Genomic DNA, 19,477 nt, shown 5'->3' with positions numbered 1-19,477 from the left:
TAGGCCTGATGGAAGCGGCGGACTAAGTCGGGGGCATGGACTGTGGAAGCATCTTCCCAGGAGCGTTCTTCGGGGCCAAGACCCACCCAGTGAATGAGATACTGAAGGCGGCGGCGATGGAAGCGAGAATCCAAAATGTCCTGAACCTCGAACTCCTCCTCTCCGTCCACTAGAACAGGGGCGGGGGGCGGCCGGCTCGCGTCGCGGCGGACACCATCCGCCGGAAGGAGCAGGGAACGGTGGAACACCGGATGAATGCGCATGGAGCGCAGAAGTTGGAGTTTGAAAGTCACGGGGTTAAGTTGCGCCACCACTGGGTAGGGACCAATGAAACGGGCATCTAACTTCCGGCAGGGACGGTGGGAGGGCAAAAAGCGAGTGGACAACAGAACCCGATCTCCTACCTTGATCTCGGGGCCCGGCTGGCGATGGCTGTCAGCGTGGCGTTTGTAGTCCTCCTTGGCCTGATCCAGTTGCTGGTGCAAGAGTTCTTGCACTGCTGTGAGTTCCTGCAGCCAGTCCTCCGCTGCAGGGACTTCTGAGGTTTCAATGACAGAAGGAAAGAAACGTGGATGGAAACCGTAGTTTGCAAAGAACTGGGTTTCTTTAGTTGAAGCCTGGACACCATTGTTGTATGCAAACTCTGACAGAGGTAAAAGGGAAGCCCAATTGTCCTGTTGGTAGTTTACATAACAGCGAAGGTATTGTTCCAAAGTGGCATTGGTGCGCTCAGTTTGTCCATCTGTTTGGGGATGGTGAGCTGAAGATAAACGAGAGTCTATGCCCAATAGTTTTTGTAGTGCCTTTCAGAAACGAGAGGTGAATTGAGATCCACGGTCAGTGACTAAACTCTTGGGCAATCCATGTAGTCGGAAAACATGTTGAAGGAATAAATCTGCAGTCTCTTTGGCCGTGGGGAGGCCATCGCAGGGGATGAAATGAGCCAACTTGGTAAAAAGGTCTACCACTACTAGAATCGTGATGAATCCAAGGGAGGGTGGTAAGTCAGTGATAAAATCCGCGGAAATTATCTCCCATGGGCGAGAAGGAGTGGGAAGGGGATGCAGTAGCCCTGACGGCTTCTCCCTTCGTGTCTTGGAACGCTGACATACAGGACTGGTATTGACATACTTCTCCACATCCTTGCGGATCTTGGGCCACCAGAAATCTCGCAGGATCAAGTGCATGGTTTTAAATAGTCCAAAATGTCCTGCTGGCTTGCTGTCATGATACAGATGAAGTGCTTTTTCTCTGCCGGGACCTGGAGGAATGTAAACATGATTCCTGTAGCATAGTAGCCCGTTCTTAAGTGAGAATGGGAAACGTAGTCCTTGGCGAATCTGTTCTTGAGCCCAGGCATCTGTCTGTTGACTGGCTCTAATTTCTTGAGTGAAAAGGGATTCCGGGTTAGAGGGAGTTGGTTCAATTGAAGTGGATTTGGTGTTTCCCACTGTGAGCGTGGCAAAGTTTTCGGGTTGTAGCAATCGAGATTCTGAGGTCTCTCTGCGTCCTGCAGCATACTCTGGTTTCCGTGATAGAGCATCTGCTTGCTTGGTCTGAGCCGCGGTCACATAATGGATCTGGAAGTCAAAACGTTCAAAGAACAAAGCCCAGCGCTGCTGTCTTTGATTTAACTTTCGTGCGGTCCTTAGGTGTTCTAAATTTCGATGATCAGTATGAACTTCAATGGGGAATTTGGCCCCTTCCAACCAATGTCTCCAATTTTCAAAAGCTGCCTTTATGGCCAAAAGTTCTTTCTCCCAAATAGTGTAATTTCTCTCTGGGGCTGTTAGTTGACGGGAGTAATAGGCACAAGGATGAAGATGTTCTCCCACTGGTTGCATGAGTACAGCCCCAATTGCCACATCGGAGGCGTCAGCCTGCACAACAAAAGGGGTTTTAGGATCAGGGTGCTGTAGAATTGGCTGGGTCGTGAATAACTGCTTTAGCTGGTGGAACCCTTTCTCTGCTTGCTCCGTCCAGCGGAAAGGCTGTTTCCCTCGGATGCAGCTGGTGATTGGGTCAGACCAGCGAGCGAAGTCTGGGATGAATTTGCGGTAGTAGTTTGCAAACCCCAAGAAGCGCTGTACTTCCTTTTTCTTGGTTGGCGCCCGCCATTCCAATACTGCTGAGACCTTTGCCGGGTCCATGGAGAGCCCTTGTGGCGAGACGCGGTATCCCAGGAAGTCTACCTATTGCAGATCAAAGGCGCATTTCTCTAACTTGGCATATAGTCCATGATCCCGCAATCGTTGTAGCACCATTCTGACGTGTTGCTCGTGTTCCGATTGTGATCTAGAAAACACCAAAAAATCGTCGAGATATATGATCAAGAACCGATCTAGATAGTCCTGGAAGATATCGTTGACAAAATGCTGGAATGTTGCGGGAGCTCCGGATAATCCGTAATTCATGACTAGGGACTCAAATAATCCGAATTTGGTCTGGAAGGCGGTTTTCCATTCGTCCCCTTCTCTTATGCGAACTAGATTGTAAGCCCCGCGGAGATCCAGCTTGGTGTAAACCTTGGCCCCTCGGAGCCGGTCTAATAGGTCCGAGATCAGAGGCAGGGGGTAGCGGTTCCGCTTCGTGATATTGTTCAATGCTCTATAGTCCACAACCAAGCGTAGGTCCCCTGACTTCTTTTTCACAAACATCACTGGGGAAGCAGCTGGGGATTGAGAGGGTCTGATGAACCCCTTGCGGAGGTTTGACTCTATAAACTCCCTGAGAGCTTCTTGCTCTGGTTCAGTCAGGGAGTAGAGGTGTCCTCGCGGAATTGGGGCCCCCTCCACCAGGTCAATGGCACAGTCGTAGGGTCTATGTGGGGGTAGTTTCTCGGCTTCCTTTTCATTGAAAACATCCCAAAAGTCCGAATATTTCTTGGGCAAGGTGATGATGGGCTCTGCGTCTGTGGCATGGCAGACCTTGGCTACTAGACAATGGTTTTGGCAATATCTTGAGGCGAACTGCAGTTCTCTGTTGGACCAGGAGATGTTTGGGTCGTGGAGTGTCAGCCATGGAATACCCAAAATCACAGGGAAGTGGGGAACCTCGGTAACGAAGAAGGAGATTTCTTCCATGTGTTCCCTTATCCACATTCTGGTGGGCTCAGTCCATTGGCTTACTGGACCTGTCTTCAGGGGTCGGCCGTCTATGGCCTGCACCACCCGGGCATTCTTGAAATCATGATATTGTAATCCCAGAGAGTCAGCATACTCTCTATCGATGAAATTGTTTGATGCCCCTGAGTCTATCATGGCATGGATCATGACAGGTCCCTTTTTCACTGACCACAGCGTGACCACCAGGAGAAATAGGACCCCCGTTTGCGGCTCTTGAGTGGGGTTTTTGACCGGGTTGGCGAGCCTCTCTACGCCCGGTCGCTGGCTTCCCCCGCCGGCCTTGCTCCAGCCGCCTCGGCCGCCTCCGCCTCCGCGGAGGACGCCGCCGCCAAACGGGCGGCGGGCTTCTTTTTGGCTGGACATTCTCTGGCGAAGTGGCCTCCATTCCCACAGTACCAACACAGATTCAAACGTTGGAGGCGGGCCTTTTCAGCAACATCTAGTCTGGGGCGCACATTGCCCAACTGCATCGGCTCCTCCTCGCTTCCCATGGGGTTTGGGGCTGGCGGTGGGGTTCTCCATATTGGACGGGGCTGAACGCTGGTAGAAGTGGGGGGCTTTACTCCAGCTCTTCCACTCTGGCCTCGGAGCCACTGTTTTTTGTTGGCAAGCAAGACTTCAGCCCGTAAACACTGGTTGATGAGTCTTTCAAGAGTCCCTGGGGGGTCCACCTTAGAGATTTCTTCCTGCATCTCAATGTTGAGGCCCTCGCGAAACTGTCCTCTGAGGGCTATATCGTTCCAGCCGGTGTTCTGAGCCAGCACCCGGAACTCGGCTATGTACCGGGACAACGGCCTGTCCCCTTGGAAGAGACGCCGGAGTTTATGGCCGGCCGCCTCCTCGTCGTCCTCGATCCCCCAGGTCTTTCTAAGGTGGTTCAAGAAATTTTGCGCGGTGTTTAGATGCGTGGAACCCGCATCGTACAACGCCATCGCCCAAGTGGCCGCAGGCCCATCTAGGAGACTGAAGATCCACGCCACCTTGACATCTTCTTGGGGGAACTCGGCTTGGCGGGCTTCTAAGTACGCCTGACATTGGCGACGGAAGACATGAACCTTGGAGGCTTCTCCAGAAAACTTGGTTGGTAGCGCTAGGGCAGGGAGTCGGGCTCCGCGTTCCTTCAAGCCCCGTATTTCTCCCTCCTGCGTACGGAGTGTGTCTCGGATCCGATTGAATTCTTCCTGGGAAATGGTGTAACTGGGTGGTTGAGCTTCCGCTCCAGTTCCTGTAGACATTCTGGCCTTAGGTTATTTGGTGCTTAGGGTGGCGGAGTCAAACTGTCAGAACCCTGGCAGCAGAGCACCAATAACCATACACAGAGGCCAGTCTCTATCTAATATCTTTATTAAAGAAATATATAAAATCAATAGAAACAAGTGAAGAATATAGTTCAGAAGCAGACCTTTCAAATGAGGTCAAATATAGTCCAAAAATGTATTGTCCAATAAATGATATTAGGGTTCAAAGTTTTAATCCACTTGATCGAAACACACACTCTTGCCAAGCAATAGTGTGGGGAAATGTCAGAGTCTTAGAAATCCATTGAAACTTGACAACAAGGCTGGAAATAAACTTGATTCTTGGCTAGGTCCGAGACTGGAGACAAGGCAAAACGTGAAGCATGGAGCAGGGTCCGTGGTTAAACCGCGAGACAGGGCAAGGCTTGAAGCTTGATCCGGGAAACAAGGAACTGGGGTTACGAAGTCCACACACGATCTCTCTCCTGAAGGTGATCAATTGACTCCGCAAAGAATCCCTCGCGCCAAACACCTATATTGGGTCTCGTTTTCCCGCCAACAGAACTCTTTCCCTAGAGAACGAGAAGCGAAACCCAACTCTGTCCAGATGTGTGACTCCTTAGAATTTCCCAAGGGAAGCAGGCCTAATCAGCTTGATTTTTGGCAGCGATGCGTAAACTCCTCCGTTGGGCTTCTCTGACTCCCCTTTCTCTAGAATAAGATTCCTTTCTGGGAAACGGAGGGGAGTTCTGCCCAAGGCCTGTTTGGCTGAATTCTTGAGGGCAAACATCAACATCCTGCAGGTGAAGGGACTCCGGCTCTCGCTGAACCGGCGAAAACCCCATGTTTTCCTCTTCGTCTGCCACAATAGTACTAGGAACAGGACTACAAGGCCCATGAGGCATCACAGATACCCATGAAAGACGAAACTGTACCTTACTTGGCAACAGGTGCAATGTCACACAATTTATGTCCTGGTGTGGTTTGCAGGAGAATGCACCAAGGATGATGGGATTTCCAGTACCTTCATCCAATTCAACTCCCACAGACCACTGTGATGCCCATGAATGATGAAACTGTACCAAACTTGACATATAGGTGCAATGTGGCCCACTTTACATCCTCCTATCATTTGAGGGAGCAACAGACCATGGATGATGGGATTGACCTTCACTCACTTCCCCAGACCACTGCGACCCTCACCAATGTCTGATCAAGACCAAACTTGACACATCGAGTCCCCATGACCTGCTTTACATCCTGAAGCTGTTTGGAGGGGGATCGACCATGGACTTGCATATGGGAGTTGTAGTTCACCCGTACCAACTAAACCCAACTGACACTGGATCGAGACTAAACTTGGAACAAAGGCAAACAATTCGGTTCTCAAATAACCCGGGCACCGCCGGGTCCCCAAGCTAGTATATATATAAATGAAAGGTGTTCATGAGATATGTTGTGTCTCCATACATCCTGTTACCACAATTTATGTATGTGTCTATAGCTCTTAAAAGGTGTAAAACTGAATTACTGTGCCTCAAAAGTCCCTGAGTCCCCTGATGGGTGAGAAGGGCGGGGTAGAAGTGATGTAATAAATAAAATAAAAGGACCCATGTCTACAAAGTATGTCATCAATATGAAATGTTTTGAAAGCTCTCCTCTAGAACTTTGCTAGTTCTTCCAACGTGCTCTATGGTAACTTCCAAAGGAAACATACCACAGAATTGCCTGGGGGTCCCAAAAAATTCCTAAGGAGGGCTTACTGTCAGATGCAGTGATCATACTGCATATGGCTATAGATCAGTGGTTCTCAACCTGGGGCCCTCAGATTTTTTTTTTTTTTTTTTGGCCTACAACTCCCAGAAATCCCAGCCAGTTTACCAGCTGTTAGAATTTCTGGAAACTGAAGGCCAAAAATATCTGGGGACCCCAGGTTGAGAACCACTGCTATAGATGAAGGATATCAAACTCATTTTGATCAAAGCCACATCAGCGTATGGTTGCCTTCAAAGGTCAGTTGAATCCATGGATGGAGAATCCGTGGACACAGAGGCCCAACTATAATTTTTTACATAGTGGTTCTTGTTCTTTAGTTTTTTACCCAGTTTAGATCCCCTGATTCTATTGAACAGCAACTTCAATCGCTTTTGATTATCTGCCATGCGAATTGGGGATAATGGGGATTAAAACCCAACAGCACTTCTGACTCAAGAGGTTGGAGGAAGGTTAAAGGACATTTTAAAGTCAGACATCATATCCACAAGCTTTATATCTAAATTCAAACTCCACTATCCTGACTAAGCAGAACATACTGCAGCCTTCCAGATGTTCCTGTATCACAACTCCCATATACTCTAATGGTAAGGAATACAGGAATAGTCGTTCAGCATTTGGAGGGCTACATAAAATGAAATGATGGGCTGGATTTGGCCTGTAGGCTTGAGTTTTACACATGTGCTACAGATCAACAAAAGTGATGACAAGCTTAGCATTTTGTCTAGCTTGGCCCTCAGGCATGGATTGGCTTCCACTGGGAAGAGTTTAAGATTTTTCACAGACTGCCCAGCAGATGTCACTACATGCCCACAAACACTGGTGGGGGTCAGTGAAGGAGAGCTAGGACCAATAAATCTATTAAACTTTGTCAGTGCAGGTCAATGCACTGTTACACACTAACTCTGTTTCTTCCTTTAATCCAAAGAAACCTCAACAGCCCCCATTATCTGTGCAGAAAACGTCTGACGAGGAATATTTTCCTAGAGTTTCCCTCCAACTGCTTTTCCATGGTATAAAAAGGGAAGGGGAAAGGAAGCAGGTGCTGGGTATTTTGGATAGAAAAGAAATAGGCGTGTGGGGGGGGGGGGGGGGGGAGAGATGTGAAGTTAAGTAACTCTATTTTTGCACCTTTGAAGAACCAAAACACAAAAATGAGTGAAACATGCAGCCATCATTTAACATCTAATTCATCACTCAGAATAATCCACCAGAACACTGCACAACTACCTGGCAAAGCTGTGAGGCAAGCAACAGCACTTTCTTTACATATAGCCTTTTGGGTAAGTATCTCTCTGATGACTCAAGAAATGCGCCATACAAATCTCTTTATTTTGATTGCTAGAATCTACCCTTTGTGCATAGTCAAGGAATCCTGCTGGCAGCATGCAAACTACTATGATTAAAACCCACCCGGGGTCTTATGCTGGATTGCCTGATGCGTGCCTGTGCGTGCATCCAAGCATGCACACATAGGCACGCACGCACACACATAGAGCAGCTTTGCCCTACTCAAGTCATGCAGCAATAGAGAGAATACAGTCATTCTGATACACAAGAAGAGAAGCATCCAGCTCTGTTAATTTTCTCAGGTCCGGAGAGGCAGATTACTGATAATTTTTGGCTTCCTTCTTGCAAGCATGTTGGACAATCTGGTCAAGACATCCACAAAGTGCAGTATTTACTCATATATTACATAGACCATGTGTTAGAATCTTAGATTTTTGGGGCCTTTAAGATTTCATATTTCTTCAATAGGAAAGAAAGGAAGTCGGATGGAGACACAGTCAAAGAACCCTTTAAGACAGCATTATAATTCCACTTTAATTTTCATATTATTTCCTATGGAATCCTAGGATGTATAGTTTGAGGTATTTAGAACCCACAATCAAAGAGTTCTAGCGCAACATTTGGCCCTCCAGATGTCTGGGATGTCAGCACCAACAATGGCCAAGGATTCTGGGAATTGAAGTCCCAAACATTTAGAAGACAGTGATTGGGCAACTCTGCTTTTTTGTCTCACAATGCTACAAACGTCAAAATTACACAGGATATTGCAATGACAGTGAAAATGGAATCATAGTTTTATCACTGTTTAGTGTTAAAGGATGCAGAAAGACAGTCTGTGGTTATATCACTTTCATACTTCATTACTTATTATTGCTCCATTTTGAGGAATTCTGGAGTTTTAGTTTAATGGTATATTTAGAAGGCCCCCAGATACCCCAAAAAGAAAGGGATTGAAAGTTAAATCAGTTTCATCCTGTTCCATAGGTAAGCACTCAGAATACTTTGGGAAATGTAGTACAGGGGACTGGACTACAGCTTTCTATAAGAGAATTCCAATTACCTAATCAAGCTGCATATCCAGATTCCTTAGGACAGAACCAAGACAGTGTAAGAGGCTAATATAATAGTGTAAAGCAAATACATTCAGAATGTTAAATTATTGTTAAAATGGGGAGAGTTAACATTAGGGAGCTTCTTAAACTTGGCATAGTGTAATGTCTTGACATGCCTTAATCCACTCCTGGATATAGATACCGCTTAATGATTTATTTGGCACTTAAAGAATGGGGAAGAAAAGGGAACGAGTCACTCGCCAAGAGTTCATGAGAGGCCCCTGAATATGCCATGGTACATGAGTCATTGCTCCTTTTCTTGCGATAAGACTTTGTGCACCCAAGCAAACATTGCACTAATCCTCACCTTGGGTAAAATGGTGATGGGCCACCAGGATCCAAAGCAAGGACATGAGCTGAAGATAGAAGCTCCTGAGCATGGTCAGTGTGGCCCCACCGAGAGAGTCACCTATAAGAACATGAAGGCAAAGTCAGACCAATACTTTGTAGGCACCTCTGCAGTGCTAAAATGGGACTTCAAATTCCAGACAGATTTATTACTATGAATAATAAGTATGTATAAAAAGAAGGAACATTGAACCAAAAAGTACTTCTAGCTATTACATTTCCCTTTTCTTCAAAGATTTTTGGATTACATTTACAGGTGCTGTTCAACTTCAACTCCCATCAACAATTGCCATTTGCTGTGCCAACTAGAATGAAACTGCAGTACAACAACAGATAGACATATATATATGTACACTCCTCATAGAACAAGGTGCTAGAACCATCAGCTCCCATGCCACTGTTCATGAGATCCTTTCTTCACCCTTTTTAGCACTGAGATCATATCACATTCTCCACATACAACTTGGAAACCATAATAAGGTTTGAATTTTGGAGATGGGCAATGGAAACTCGCCAGTCTCCAAATTTCTCAATACAGAAATTTATTTATACCGCTTCCTATTGCTTTGTGTTTTCTGCAGAGCAAATTCCATCTTTTAACTGATCTTTTGAAGCAATACTACAATATCTTAAAAGGGCTGGATCCCCTCATTTCCCTGTCACGTGTATGTGTCCTACTATCATAGACATTTTAAACCATCTCTTAATGCAGATTACTTAGAAGACAGCTTTTCTATCTCTGGTCTTGATGACCCATGAGATCTACTTGGGCCAACACTATTTCTTCAGAATCCCAGATAGAAATCTTTCTCACCAACTGGGGATTGAATCTGGGACCTTCTTCATGGTCTGCATGTGCTTCACTACTCAGCTTTGATAGATTCTCTTCCTCTAAATAATTCCAAGCAAAATATTTGGAGCTAATTTACAGTAATCTTTAAAGGTGGCCTACGCTGAGAGAAGGCACCCATCCCAGAGCCACCAAGGCAACTTCTTCCAGAGACAATATTTATTTGATTTATATCCCACTTTTTTCTTAATATCTAAATGAAAGTAGATGCACATACTGTCTACCTTTCCTTCAGTCACCTTAGAGCAGCATACCTGGTTCTCTTCCTCCTCATATTCACCTGTGAAATATGTCAGGTTGGCTGAACCAAGATTACCTGGTTTCTTGACTCAATTGATATTTAGACCTGGATGTCCCAAGCCCCTGCCCAACCTCCTTCATCACTTTTGTTTGTTTGTTTCTGGAGTGTACATTTTTCTAAAATTCTACTTTCAAATTATATGAAACAATACCAACTGTTTTCATCACAACAGACCACTTATATGTAAAAATTAGGCCAATTATATTTGTAATCGAATTATCATTTTTGTGAGCTGGGTATTTGCTTACAATTCTCATGTAAGACTGAAAATGCTAAACCCAATAAGATTGTAAATAGAGTAGTCTCACTTATCCAACACTCGCTTATCCAACATTCTGGATTATCCAATGCATTTTTGTAGTCAATGTTTTCAATATATCATGTTATTTTGGTGCTAAATTCGTAAATACAGTAATTACTACATAGCATTACTGCGTATTGAACTACTTTTTCTGTCAAATTTGTTGTATAACATGATGTTTTGGTGCTTAATTTGTAAAATCATAACCTAATTTGATGTTTAATAGGCTTTTCCTTAATCCCTCCTTATTATCCAACATATTTGCTTATCCAACGTTCTGCCGGCCCGTTTATGTTGGCTAAGTGAGACTCTACTGTACAACCAAAATTAACAGTTAAAAACTATAAATAACTCAGTAATTGGTTCTTGTTATATTAATCTCCCAGCTATGCAGAAAAAGAAGGGGGAAATCCAGGTAGTATGGCTGAATTTGAGCAGGCTATGTGTAAGAGTCGTCCCAAACTTTGGGTCAGAAAGTAACATATAGCCAGTTGTCACATTTTTACACTTCTCTCAATGCTATAATACAGACATCCCTCCACACTAGCAGGGGCTAAGGGCACAGGGCCTTGATGAGAGTGAAAAACTGCAAATAATATTTTTATTTGTAGTTTTTTCACTTTAATGGAAGTCCTGTACCCTTAACCCTTGAGAAACTGGCCACAGAACCACATTAGAGGACCTAGAACAGTGGTTCTCAACTTGGGGTCCCCCAGATGTTTTTGGCCTGTAACTCCCAGAAATCCCAGCCAGCTTACCAGCTGTTAGGATTTCTGGGAGTTGAAGGCCAAAAACATCTGGGGACCCCAGGTTGAGAACCACTGACCTAGAGATTCTTACAGAGGTGTTCTCTCTAGAAATCTCCAGGTCCTCCAATGTCTCTGAATTAAGCTGACCACAGTCACACTGGAGAACCTAGAGATCAGAGAGAACATTTTTAATCAAATTTGCAGAAGTGGAAACCATAAATGTGGAGGGAAAACTGTACAGTGTTCCCTCACTACTTCGCGGTTCACTTTTTGCAGATTCGCTGTTTCGCGGTTTTTCAATAAACTCTAATATAAATCATAAAAAATTACAATTTACAGCCTAAGGAAGGGAGGAAGGAGAAGCCAAAGGGAGGGAAAAGCAGCCCAAGCAGTTAACGGGAGAAGGAAGCGATTTATCAACACACGATTGGTTGATAAAGACTTAAAATAGTGTATAACTACTAAAATAATGTATAAATATTAAAATAATATAGCGTCCCTACTTTGCGGATTTTCACTTATTGCGGGTGGTCCTGGAACCTAACCCCTGTGATAAGTGAGGGAACACTGTACACCTGTATGCTCATCTCTAAAACAGACATATGAGTTTGGCACTTATTCCACCTGGGCTGTGTCCCTTGTGAGGAAAAAGGCAGCAGCTTTGTGAATCAGCAGATGCAGAGGGACAGAGAGCAATAGGCACACAGCAGCCTTTCCTGAGACCCCCATGTCAGCTTCATACCATCAGTTGCTGTGGAGGCCATAGTGTTGACATCAGTGCCAAAGTTAGATTCTACTGCCAATTTGGCAAGCTTTTAAGAGGAATAGGGAAAGCAACATCTTGCCCTTCCCTCTAAGCACCAAAATGTCTTGGGCCAGTACTGATTCCCTCTAACAGAATGTTTATACTGTATTTATCATCCAATAAAAAATCAAAAGATTAAATATGAACATCACAAGACGACAACCAATGTATAGCAATATAGATACAAGAGGTGTCATTTGTGTTAAAGGTGACTCCAGTGACACTAAAGGTATGCTACATTGTAGAATTAATGAAGGTTGACACCACTTTAATTTCCATGGCTCTGGGGAGCTTTGGTATTACAAGGTCTCGACTCTTTATTTACAATATTTATATCCCGTCTTTCTCTACCCCGAGGGAGACTCAAGGCGATCCTTCACTGCTAAAGTACTTCTAGTACTTGCTGAAGCAAGCTAAAACTACCAGAATTCTATAGCACTAAGCTATGGCAATCAAAGTGGTGTCAAACTGCATTAATTTTGTGGTGTGGATGCACCTAGTATTTAAGCAAAGCCTTAAATAGAGGGGATTGCTTGATCTTCAATCCCCTCTAAACCTCAATCAGCATGCATATTGGCTGTCAACATGTGCTACCTTTTAAAAGGCTTTTTTGTATTATGACTCCCATGCTAACTGTAGGATTCCAGAAGCTTTGGTCCAAAACAGCAGCTTCTCTAGACTCTTTAATCTAGAACAGCTTTTCCAACCAGATGCCCTCTAGATGTCTTAGATTTCAACTCCCATGAATCCCCACTCAGAATAGCTAGAATAGCTAAAAGAAAAGCTGGTGTTAATAGAATCAAAACATTACTGAGCTGGGTTCATCTTTATGCTATAGAATGAATGCAGTTTCACACCACTTTAACTACAATGGCTCAAATCTAACCCTCTGCTCAGTGCAAAATCAACACCTTCAGTATCCCCCACTGTGTAGCTGTCCAGCCTCTTTTTGAAGATGCCTAAAGAAGAGCTTTCCAGAAAATATTCTAATTATCTCTGATGATTAAAAGCTGTTGTTTTTATTGCTCTCTATAGAATTCTAGCCAGGTTCATCTGTGGGTAACTGTACTCTACAGCTTCCCTAACATGCCATTGCAATTCCAATTGGCTGGAAGGTTCTCTTTCACTTCCTACCCTAAAGTATTGTGCCGTGTTCCTTTGTGCGGCTGAACAGCTGCTGCATATCAGGGAAGGGCAAAGTGATTCCTGTGAATCTTATAAAATAATTTATGGATTAAGGATGAACAGTTGGCAGCCAATTCCTCCTGAGCTATTAGGATCTCAGCTGAATGCCACATGTCATTGAAAAGGTCATTTCTCCTTTCCATTCCCAATAAAGTCTCCAGAGCAGAGAAAGCCTGGGGAATCAGAAAGCAATTATTTTTTAAAATCTAATTAGTGTCCCCCCTACAATTATGCACACAACAGTTTCTACACCTTGAAGCATTCTGGAGGATTCGTTACAATGGATCAACATGTACTGTTTTTATATGTACTGTTTTTATATGTCTGTTTTATTGTAAGCCGCCCTGAGTCCCCTGTTGGGTGAGAAGGGCGGGATATAAATATTGTAATAAATAAATAAATAAACATATTTCTTTCATTAACTGGTGGAGGGCTACTTGATCAGAGGAAGGAATTATTGGTTAGGAAAATGGGATTGTGATGAATGGAGAGTTAATTGTTGGGTAATGGGTAGCTTAAAGCCATGGCACCTATTCAGTCGGGCAGTGATATGAGCCAGAACAACTATGCTAAAAATGTATGGGATTACTGTCTAGCCCATAGATAGAACAAGAATTGCTGCGTCAAGACTAGATTCTTCATTATAGCACAGGATCAGTGAGATAGATTTAGGACAGGGCATACCCAAAATGTTTGGCTACCTGTGGTGAAGCAGCAAAGTCAAGCTGCATAGTATCCAAAACCAGGCATGTTATTTAGGCAGGTGAGGCAGCAAATCCCACAATCATCTCTCCTTCATCTCTGAGGATAACTTAACAAATAACTAACAATTTGCTTTCCTTTCATGACTGACAAAATCTGCTAGATACGGCCGCCATTCTCTCTCTATTGACAGGGCCAACCCTGGTTTAAATTCTACTGTATCAAGCGGGGCCTAAGCCTGCTAGAGCACTGCTTCTTAGACTATGGGTCCCAACCCCAAATTAGCTCAAAATTGGGGTCACAAAAACTTCAGCAATAATAAAAGGTTTGTGAACGTCACTCATTTTCACATCTGTTAGCAACAACATACAGTATTAACAGTGGGACTCTGCAGGAAATACTTAATCTGTACCCCCCAAAAAAGCCTATTTAACAAACCGTGCAAATGCTGGTTTATTACACTAAGTAACATGATTTTTGTTCCTGGGTTATAAATATCATTTCCTAATTGGTTCTATCATTAAAAACATGGAAAAAGTTTACTGAACTGCAAAAACTTTTTTGCGGGGTATCCTGTGGCACATTTTGCTATTGTTTTTCAATGAATATTTCATAGTCTCAACCAATTCAACATAATTTGTGGCAGTTACAAAAATGAAGTTTCTTGAGTATAACAACTACTTTCAAAGTAAGTACCGAAAAATTAAACAAGAAATAACACTTTCAAACCAGGAACAGAAAAAAATTAAAATTTTGTTATGTAGTGTTACCAGTAAATGTTTGATTTGTACACCTATTTTATATACCTAGATACCTGGGAGCCCATAAATTGGAGGAAATGGGGTTGGAGAAATTATTTTTGGACTAAAACTCTCAGAATCTCTGACTCATGCAAAGAATTCTGGGGGTTGTAGTCCCAAAAGCAATTTTTCCAAGCTCTCAAAAAATAATAAATCTTTATTTATATGCCACTTTTCTCCCTACACGGGACCCAAAGTGGATTACAACATTATATAAAAGACAATACAAAACAATATACATACGTAAAATAACCTATAAAAACAAGTTTACAATAAGAAATAAATAAACATATTTAAAAACATTTGTCTAATATAATTATTGCAGGCAACTTAACAAGACAGATGGTAAACATTAGCACGACTAAATAAAAATTAGCCTTCCTGTCATTACAGCTAAGTGTATTCATCAAAAGCTTGTGCAAACAGGAAGGTCTTTAGCTGCTTTTAAAAAGATGTCAGGGAAGGGTCTGTTTTAAGATGGATGTGATTCCTCCGTCTTCTCCAGAATGTTATGATCAGTCAGCACCTGGTAAATCTTAAATCTGCCTCTCTAGTGCCATGATGATGACCTCCATTCTACTAAGGGAAACATGCCAGTGATCATTTGCAGCAGAGACTTGTAGATTACATCTACATTTGTAGGGTGAATGGAGCTCAATGCCACTTCAGCTGTCATGTCTTAATGCTGTGGAATCCAGTGAGTCTGTAGTTTTACACAGCCTTTAGCCTTCTTTGCTCAAGAATGCTGGTTCCTCACCAAATTACAAATCCCTTGATTCCACAGCATCAAGCTATGTGGCTCAATGCTATAGCTCAAGCATGGGCAAATTTTGGCCCTCCAGGTGATTTGGACTTCAACTCCCACAATTAGGAATTATGGGAATTGAAGTCCAAACACCTGAGGGCTGAAATTTGCCCCTGCCTGCTATAGCTGCTAATCTGCTGTCAAACTGCATTAATTCTGCTGGGTAGAGGCACCCCTGCCTGGTCAAGTCCCAAAGCAATGAGAATCACTGAGAGACCACCATACCTTGCTGTAGACACCTTGATCAGTTCAACTCACAACTATTCTTCTGGAGAAACAATTCAGATGTTTCCAGCATCCATCCAACCAGGCAGAGTTTGGAGAAGTTGTCAAAGGCTTTCATGGGCTGAATTTCTGGATTGCTGTGAGTTTTCCATGCTCTATGGCCATGTTCCAGAAGCATTCTCTCCTGATGTTTCACCCACATCTATGGCATGCATCCTCAGAGGTTGTGAGGTCTGCTGGAAACTAGGCAAGAGGGGTTTATATATCTGTGGAAAGTCCAGGGTGGGAGAAATAGCTCTTGTCTGTTTGAGGCAAGTATGAATGTTGCAACTGGCCAGCTTGATTAGCACTGAATGGCCTTGCAGCTTCAAAGCCTGGCTGCTTCCTGCCTAGGGGAATCCTTTGTTGGGGGGGTGTTAGCTGTCCCTTTTTGTTTAATGTCTGGAATTCCCCTGTGTTTTGAGTGTTGTTTTTTATTTACTGTCCTGGTTTTGGCATTTTTTAAATACTGGGAGCCAGATATTGTTCATTTTCATGGTTTCCTCCTTTCTGTTGAAACTGTCCACAAGCTTGTGGATTTCAATGGCTTCTCTGTGTCATCTGGCATGGTGGTTGTTAGAGTGGGCCGGCATTTTTGTGTTCTCCAATAATATGCTGTGTCCAGGTTGGTTCATCAAGTGCTGTGCAATGACCGACTTCTCTGGTTGAGTGAGTCTGCAGTGCCTTTCATGTTCCTTGATTCGTGTTTGGGCCATGCTGCTGTGTTTGGTGGTCCCTATGTAGACTTGTCCACAGCTGCATGGTATACGGTAGACTCCTGCAGAGGTGAGAGGATCCCCCTTGTCCTTTGCTTAATGTAGCATTTGTTGGGTCTCTAGATCCTTTGTAGGTTGTGTTTCATCCTCAGCTTCCCGATGCGGTCAGTGCTTTCCTTGATGTATGATAAGAACACTTTTCCTCTGGGTGGATCCTTGTCTTTACCATCGTGGCTTGTTCTTGGCCTTGCAGCTCTTCTGATGCCTGTGGTGGAGTATCCATCGGCCTGTAGAGCCCAGTTTAGGTGGTTCAATTCCCCTTGGAGGAGGTGGGGTTCAAAGATCCTTTTTGCACCGTCTGTCAGGGCTTTAATTGTGCTTCTTTTTGGGCAAGACATTCTGTGTTCCTGTTCCCCGTTGTGCTTTCAGTGGCTGCAGTTTGACATCACTTTCACTGCCACGGCTCAATGCTAGTCTTGGGATTTATAATTTGGTGGGGAACTAGATGTCTTTGTAAAGCAGGCATGGGCGAAGTTCGGCCTTCCTTCTAGGTGTTTTGGTCTGCAACTCCCACCAGTCCTCACAGCCTCAGGCCCCTTCCTTTTCCCCCTCAGCCGCTTAAGCGGCTGAGGGGGAAAAGGAAGGGGCCTGAGGCTGTGAGGACTGGTGGGAGTTGCAGGCCAAAACACCTGGGAGGAGGGCCCAACTTCGCCCATGCCTGTTGTAAAACCACAATTCCCATGATAACAAGGCCTCATGCCGTTCCCGCCGCCACGTGCGCCAGGCAAATAGGCAGCAAACAGGCAGGAAGACAGACCTCTTGCCGCCTGCCGCTGCTCCACGCGAGGCGCCCCACCCCACGAGGCCCAGGTGCGGACGCCTGCCGTCCACCCACCCACCCGCGCCTCTCTCCGGCTCCCGTTTCCCTCCCATTCTGCCAGCTTTTGCCCCCGAGCCTGGTATGTATATATACACACACACATACACAATACCCCCCTTAAAATAAAATGGAATCACCCAAACTCATCTTTTTCTCTCCAACATGGGCGGTTCCTTTCGGCGCCTCGGGGGGTATGCTGTTTAGGTGCCCTCGTGCCTCCCGCATTACTAAGAGGTATTGTCCACAATACTCTACCCTCCCCCTTAATCTAAAATGAAATGGAATCACCCAATTCGCCTTTAACTTCCTCACCATTTAGTCTGCGCTTGCCCCTAAGGTGGGCATATTATTAAACACCCCTTGGGAAATAACATAATATTCTACTCCCCCCCCCCAATCTAAAATGAAATGGAATCACCCAATTCGCCCCTATCTCCCTCACCATTTAGTCTGTGCTTGCCCTTAAAGCACCGCTGGGCATATCAGTACACACCCCTTGGGAAATAACACTTCTCGCTCTCCCACCGCCCCTATAAAACGAAATGGAATCACCCAAGGCACCCCTATGTCCCCTCATCTCTGGTTCAGACCCTGAAGGTAAAGACCTTCATATGAATATATATGTATTAGAAAATAAAGCGCGCGCCCCCCTTAAAATGAAATGGAACCCTCTAAGCCAATTCTCGTCTCTGTAACCTCGGCGGTTCCTTTCAGCGCCCCGGGGGTGTGCCTACTTGAGTACCCACATTTCCAAGAGGCGGCGTGTTTTTCTTCCCGCTCTCCTCTCTCTCCCTCCCCCTCCCCCTCCCCCCTCGAAATGGAATGGAATCACCCGAGGCGCCTCACCTCGGCGTTCGCGGGGACGGTTCCTTTCTGCGCCCCGGGGGTGTCCCTCTGGAGTGGCCCGGCCGGCGCGGGACTAGCGCGGGCATGGGCGGAGAGGGGGCTGCTCCGCGGCGCGGCGGGGTTCGGGAGGCGCCGCGGCGGCCGAGCTGCCTGCGCGAACCTCTCCTCCTCCTCCTCCTCTTGGGTGCATGCTCAGGCCGGCTGCCAGGGGCGGCGTGTGGCTACACATCCCCGCTCCCTCCCTGGGACATTCCGCCTCCTCCTCCGCCTCCTCCTCGCGCAGCCTGGCTTGCCGCGCGGCACGAGCTGAGAGGCAGAGAGACGCACACATACACACACAGGCAGAGAGAGCGAGAGGAGAACGCCGCAGCGCCCCTCTTCCCGCCCTCTTTCCCCGCCTTGCTCACCTCTCACCTGCGATCCTTCAGCCCAGACTCAGGGAGGGACTCACGGGGAGATGGAGAGCAGCAGAGGCGCCTTGCCATGAACCCGGAGCAGCATTGACGCCTCCTCCTCCCTCTCTCTCAGCCAAACCAGGAGGACTAAGTTCCTCTATTCTCCCGCATTCACACAGCACCCAAAAAGAGGTGGCATCAGGGCCATCTCACGACCCCGGCATCGCCTTTAATCTGGGTAGATTGGCACCTGTCTCTCCATGCTGTTTGTTGCCCCTAGGGCAGGCATGGGCAAACTTGGGCCCTCAAGGGGTTTTGGACTTCTCCCACCATTCCTGGCCTCAGGCCCTTTCCTCCCCCCACCCTCTCAGCCGCTTTTTTTTTCCGTGTCAGGAGCAACCTGAGTTGCTTCTGGAGTGAGAAAATTGGCCGTCTGCAAGGACGTTACCCAGGGGACGCCCGGATGTTATGATGTTTTACCATCCTTGTGGGCAGCTTCTCTCATGTCCCCGCATGGAGCTGGAGCTGATAGAGGGAGCTCATCCGTGTTCTCCTCGGGTGGGATTCGAACCTGGTCAGCAACCCAACCTTCAAGTCACAAGGCTTTTATCCCCTAGGCCACCGGAGGCTAGTTTCAGTCGCTTCCAACTTTTTGTGACCGCATGGACCAGCCCACGCCAGAGCTCCCTGTCGGCCGTCGCCACTCCCAGCTCCTTCAAGGTCAAGCCAGTCCCTTCAAGGATACCATCCATCCATCTTGCCCTCTTCCTTTTTCCTTCTATTTTCCTCAGCATCATTCTCTTCTCCAAGCTTTGCTGTCTTCTCACTTCACACTTCATCTTTGCCTCTAATATCCTTCCCTCCTGTGAGCAATTGGGCATTATTTCCTGAAATATGGACTGCTTTGATCTTCTTGCAGTCCAAGGCACTCAGAATTTTCCCCCAACACCACAGTTCAAAAGCATCTATCTTCCTTTGCTCAACCTTCCTTA

General features: G+C 45.7%; 1 protein-coding gene across 4 annotated transcripts in view; it reads right to left on the bottom strand.

Annotated features, from left to right (window-relative positions):
- The window catches only part of dlk2 (delta like non-canonical Notch ligand 2), a 37,662-nt gene extending 18,794 nt beyond the window's left edge, over window positions 1-18,868 (bottom strand). The window contains exons 1-2 of one of the 4 annotated variants that reach the window (XM_062974265.1): window positions 18,498-18,868; window positions 8,846-8,947 (exon numbers count right to left, since the gene is read on the bottom strand). In XM_062974265.1, the coding sequence (XP_062830335.1) occupies window positions 8,846-8,918 (73 nt within the window). In that variant the 5' untranslated portion in view covers window positions 8,919-8,947; window positions 18,498-18,868. Of the gene's footprint in view, window positions 1-8,845; window positions 11,046-15,609; window positions 16,898-18,090; window positions 18,476-18,497 lie in introns of those variants that run through there. The other 3 variants (XM_008125328.2, XM_062974274.1, XM_062974256.1) reach the window with 3 other exon arrangements.
- Window positions 18,869-19,477: the final 609 nt, after the last annotated feature.

Source organism: Anolis carolinensis, chromosome 1 (genome assembly GCF_035594765.1).
Source record: "Anolis carolinensis isolate JA03-04 chromosome 1, rAnoCar3.1.pri, whole genome shotgun sequence".
Taxonomy (NCBI): domain Eukaryota; kingdom Metazoa; phylum Chordata; class Lepidosauria; order Squamata; family Dactyloidae; genus Anolis; species Anolis carolinensis.
This window is presented reverse-complemented; position numbering and strand designations above follow the sequence as displayed.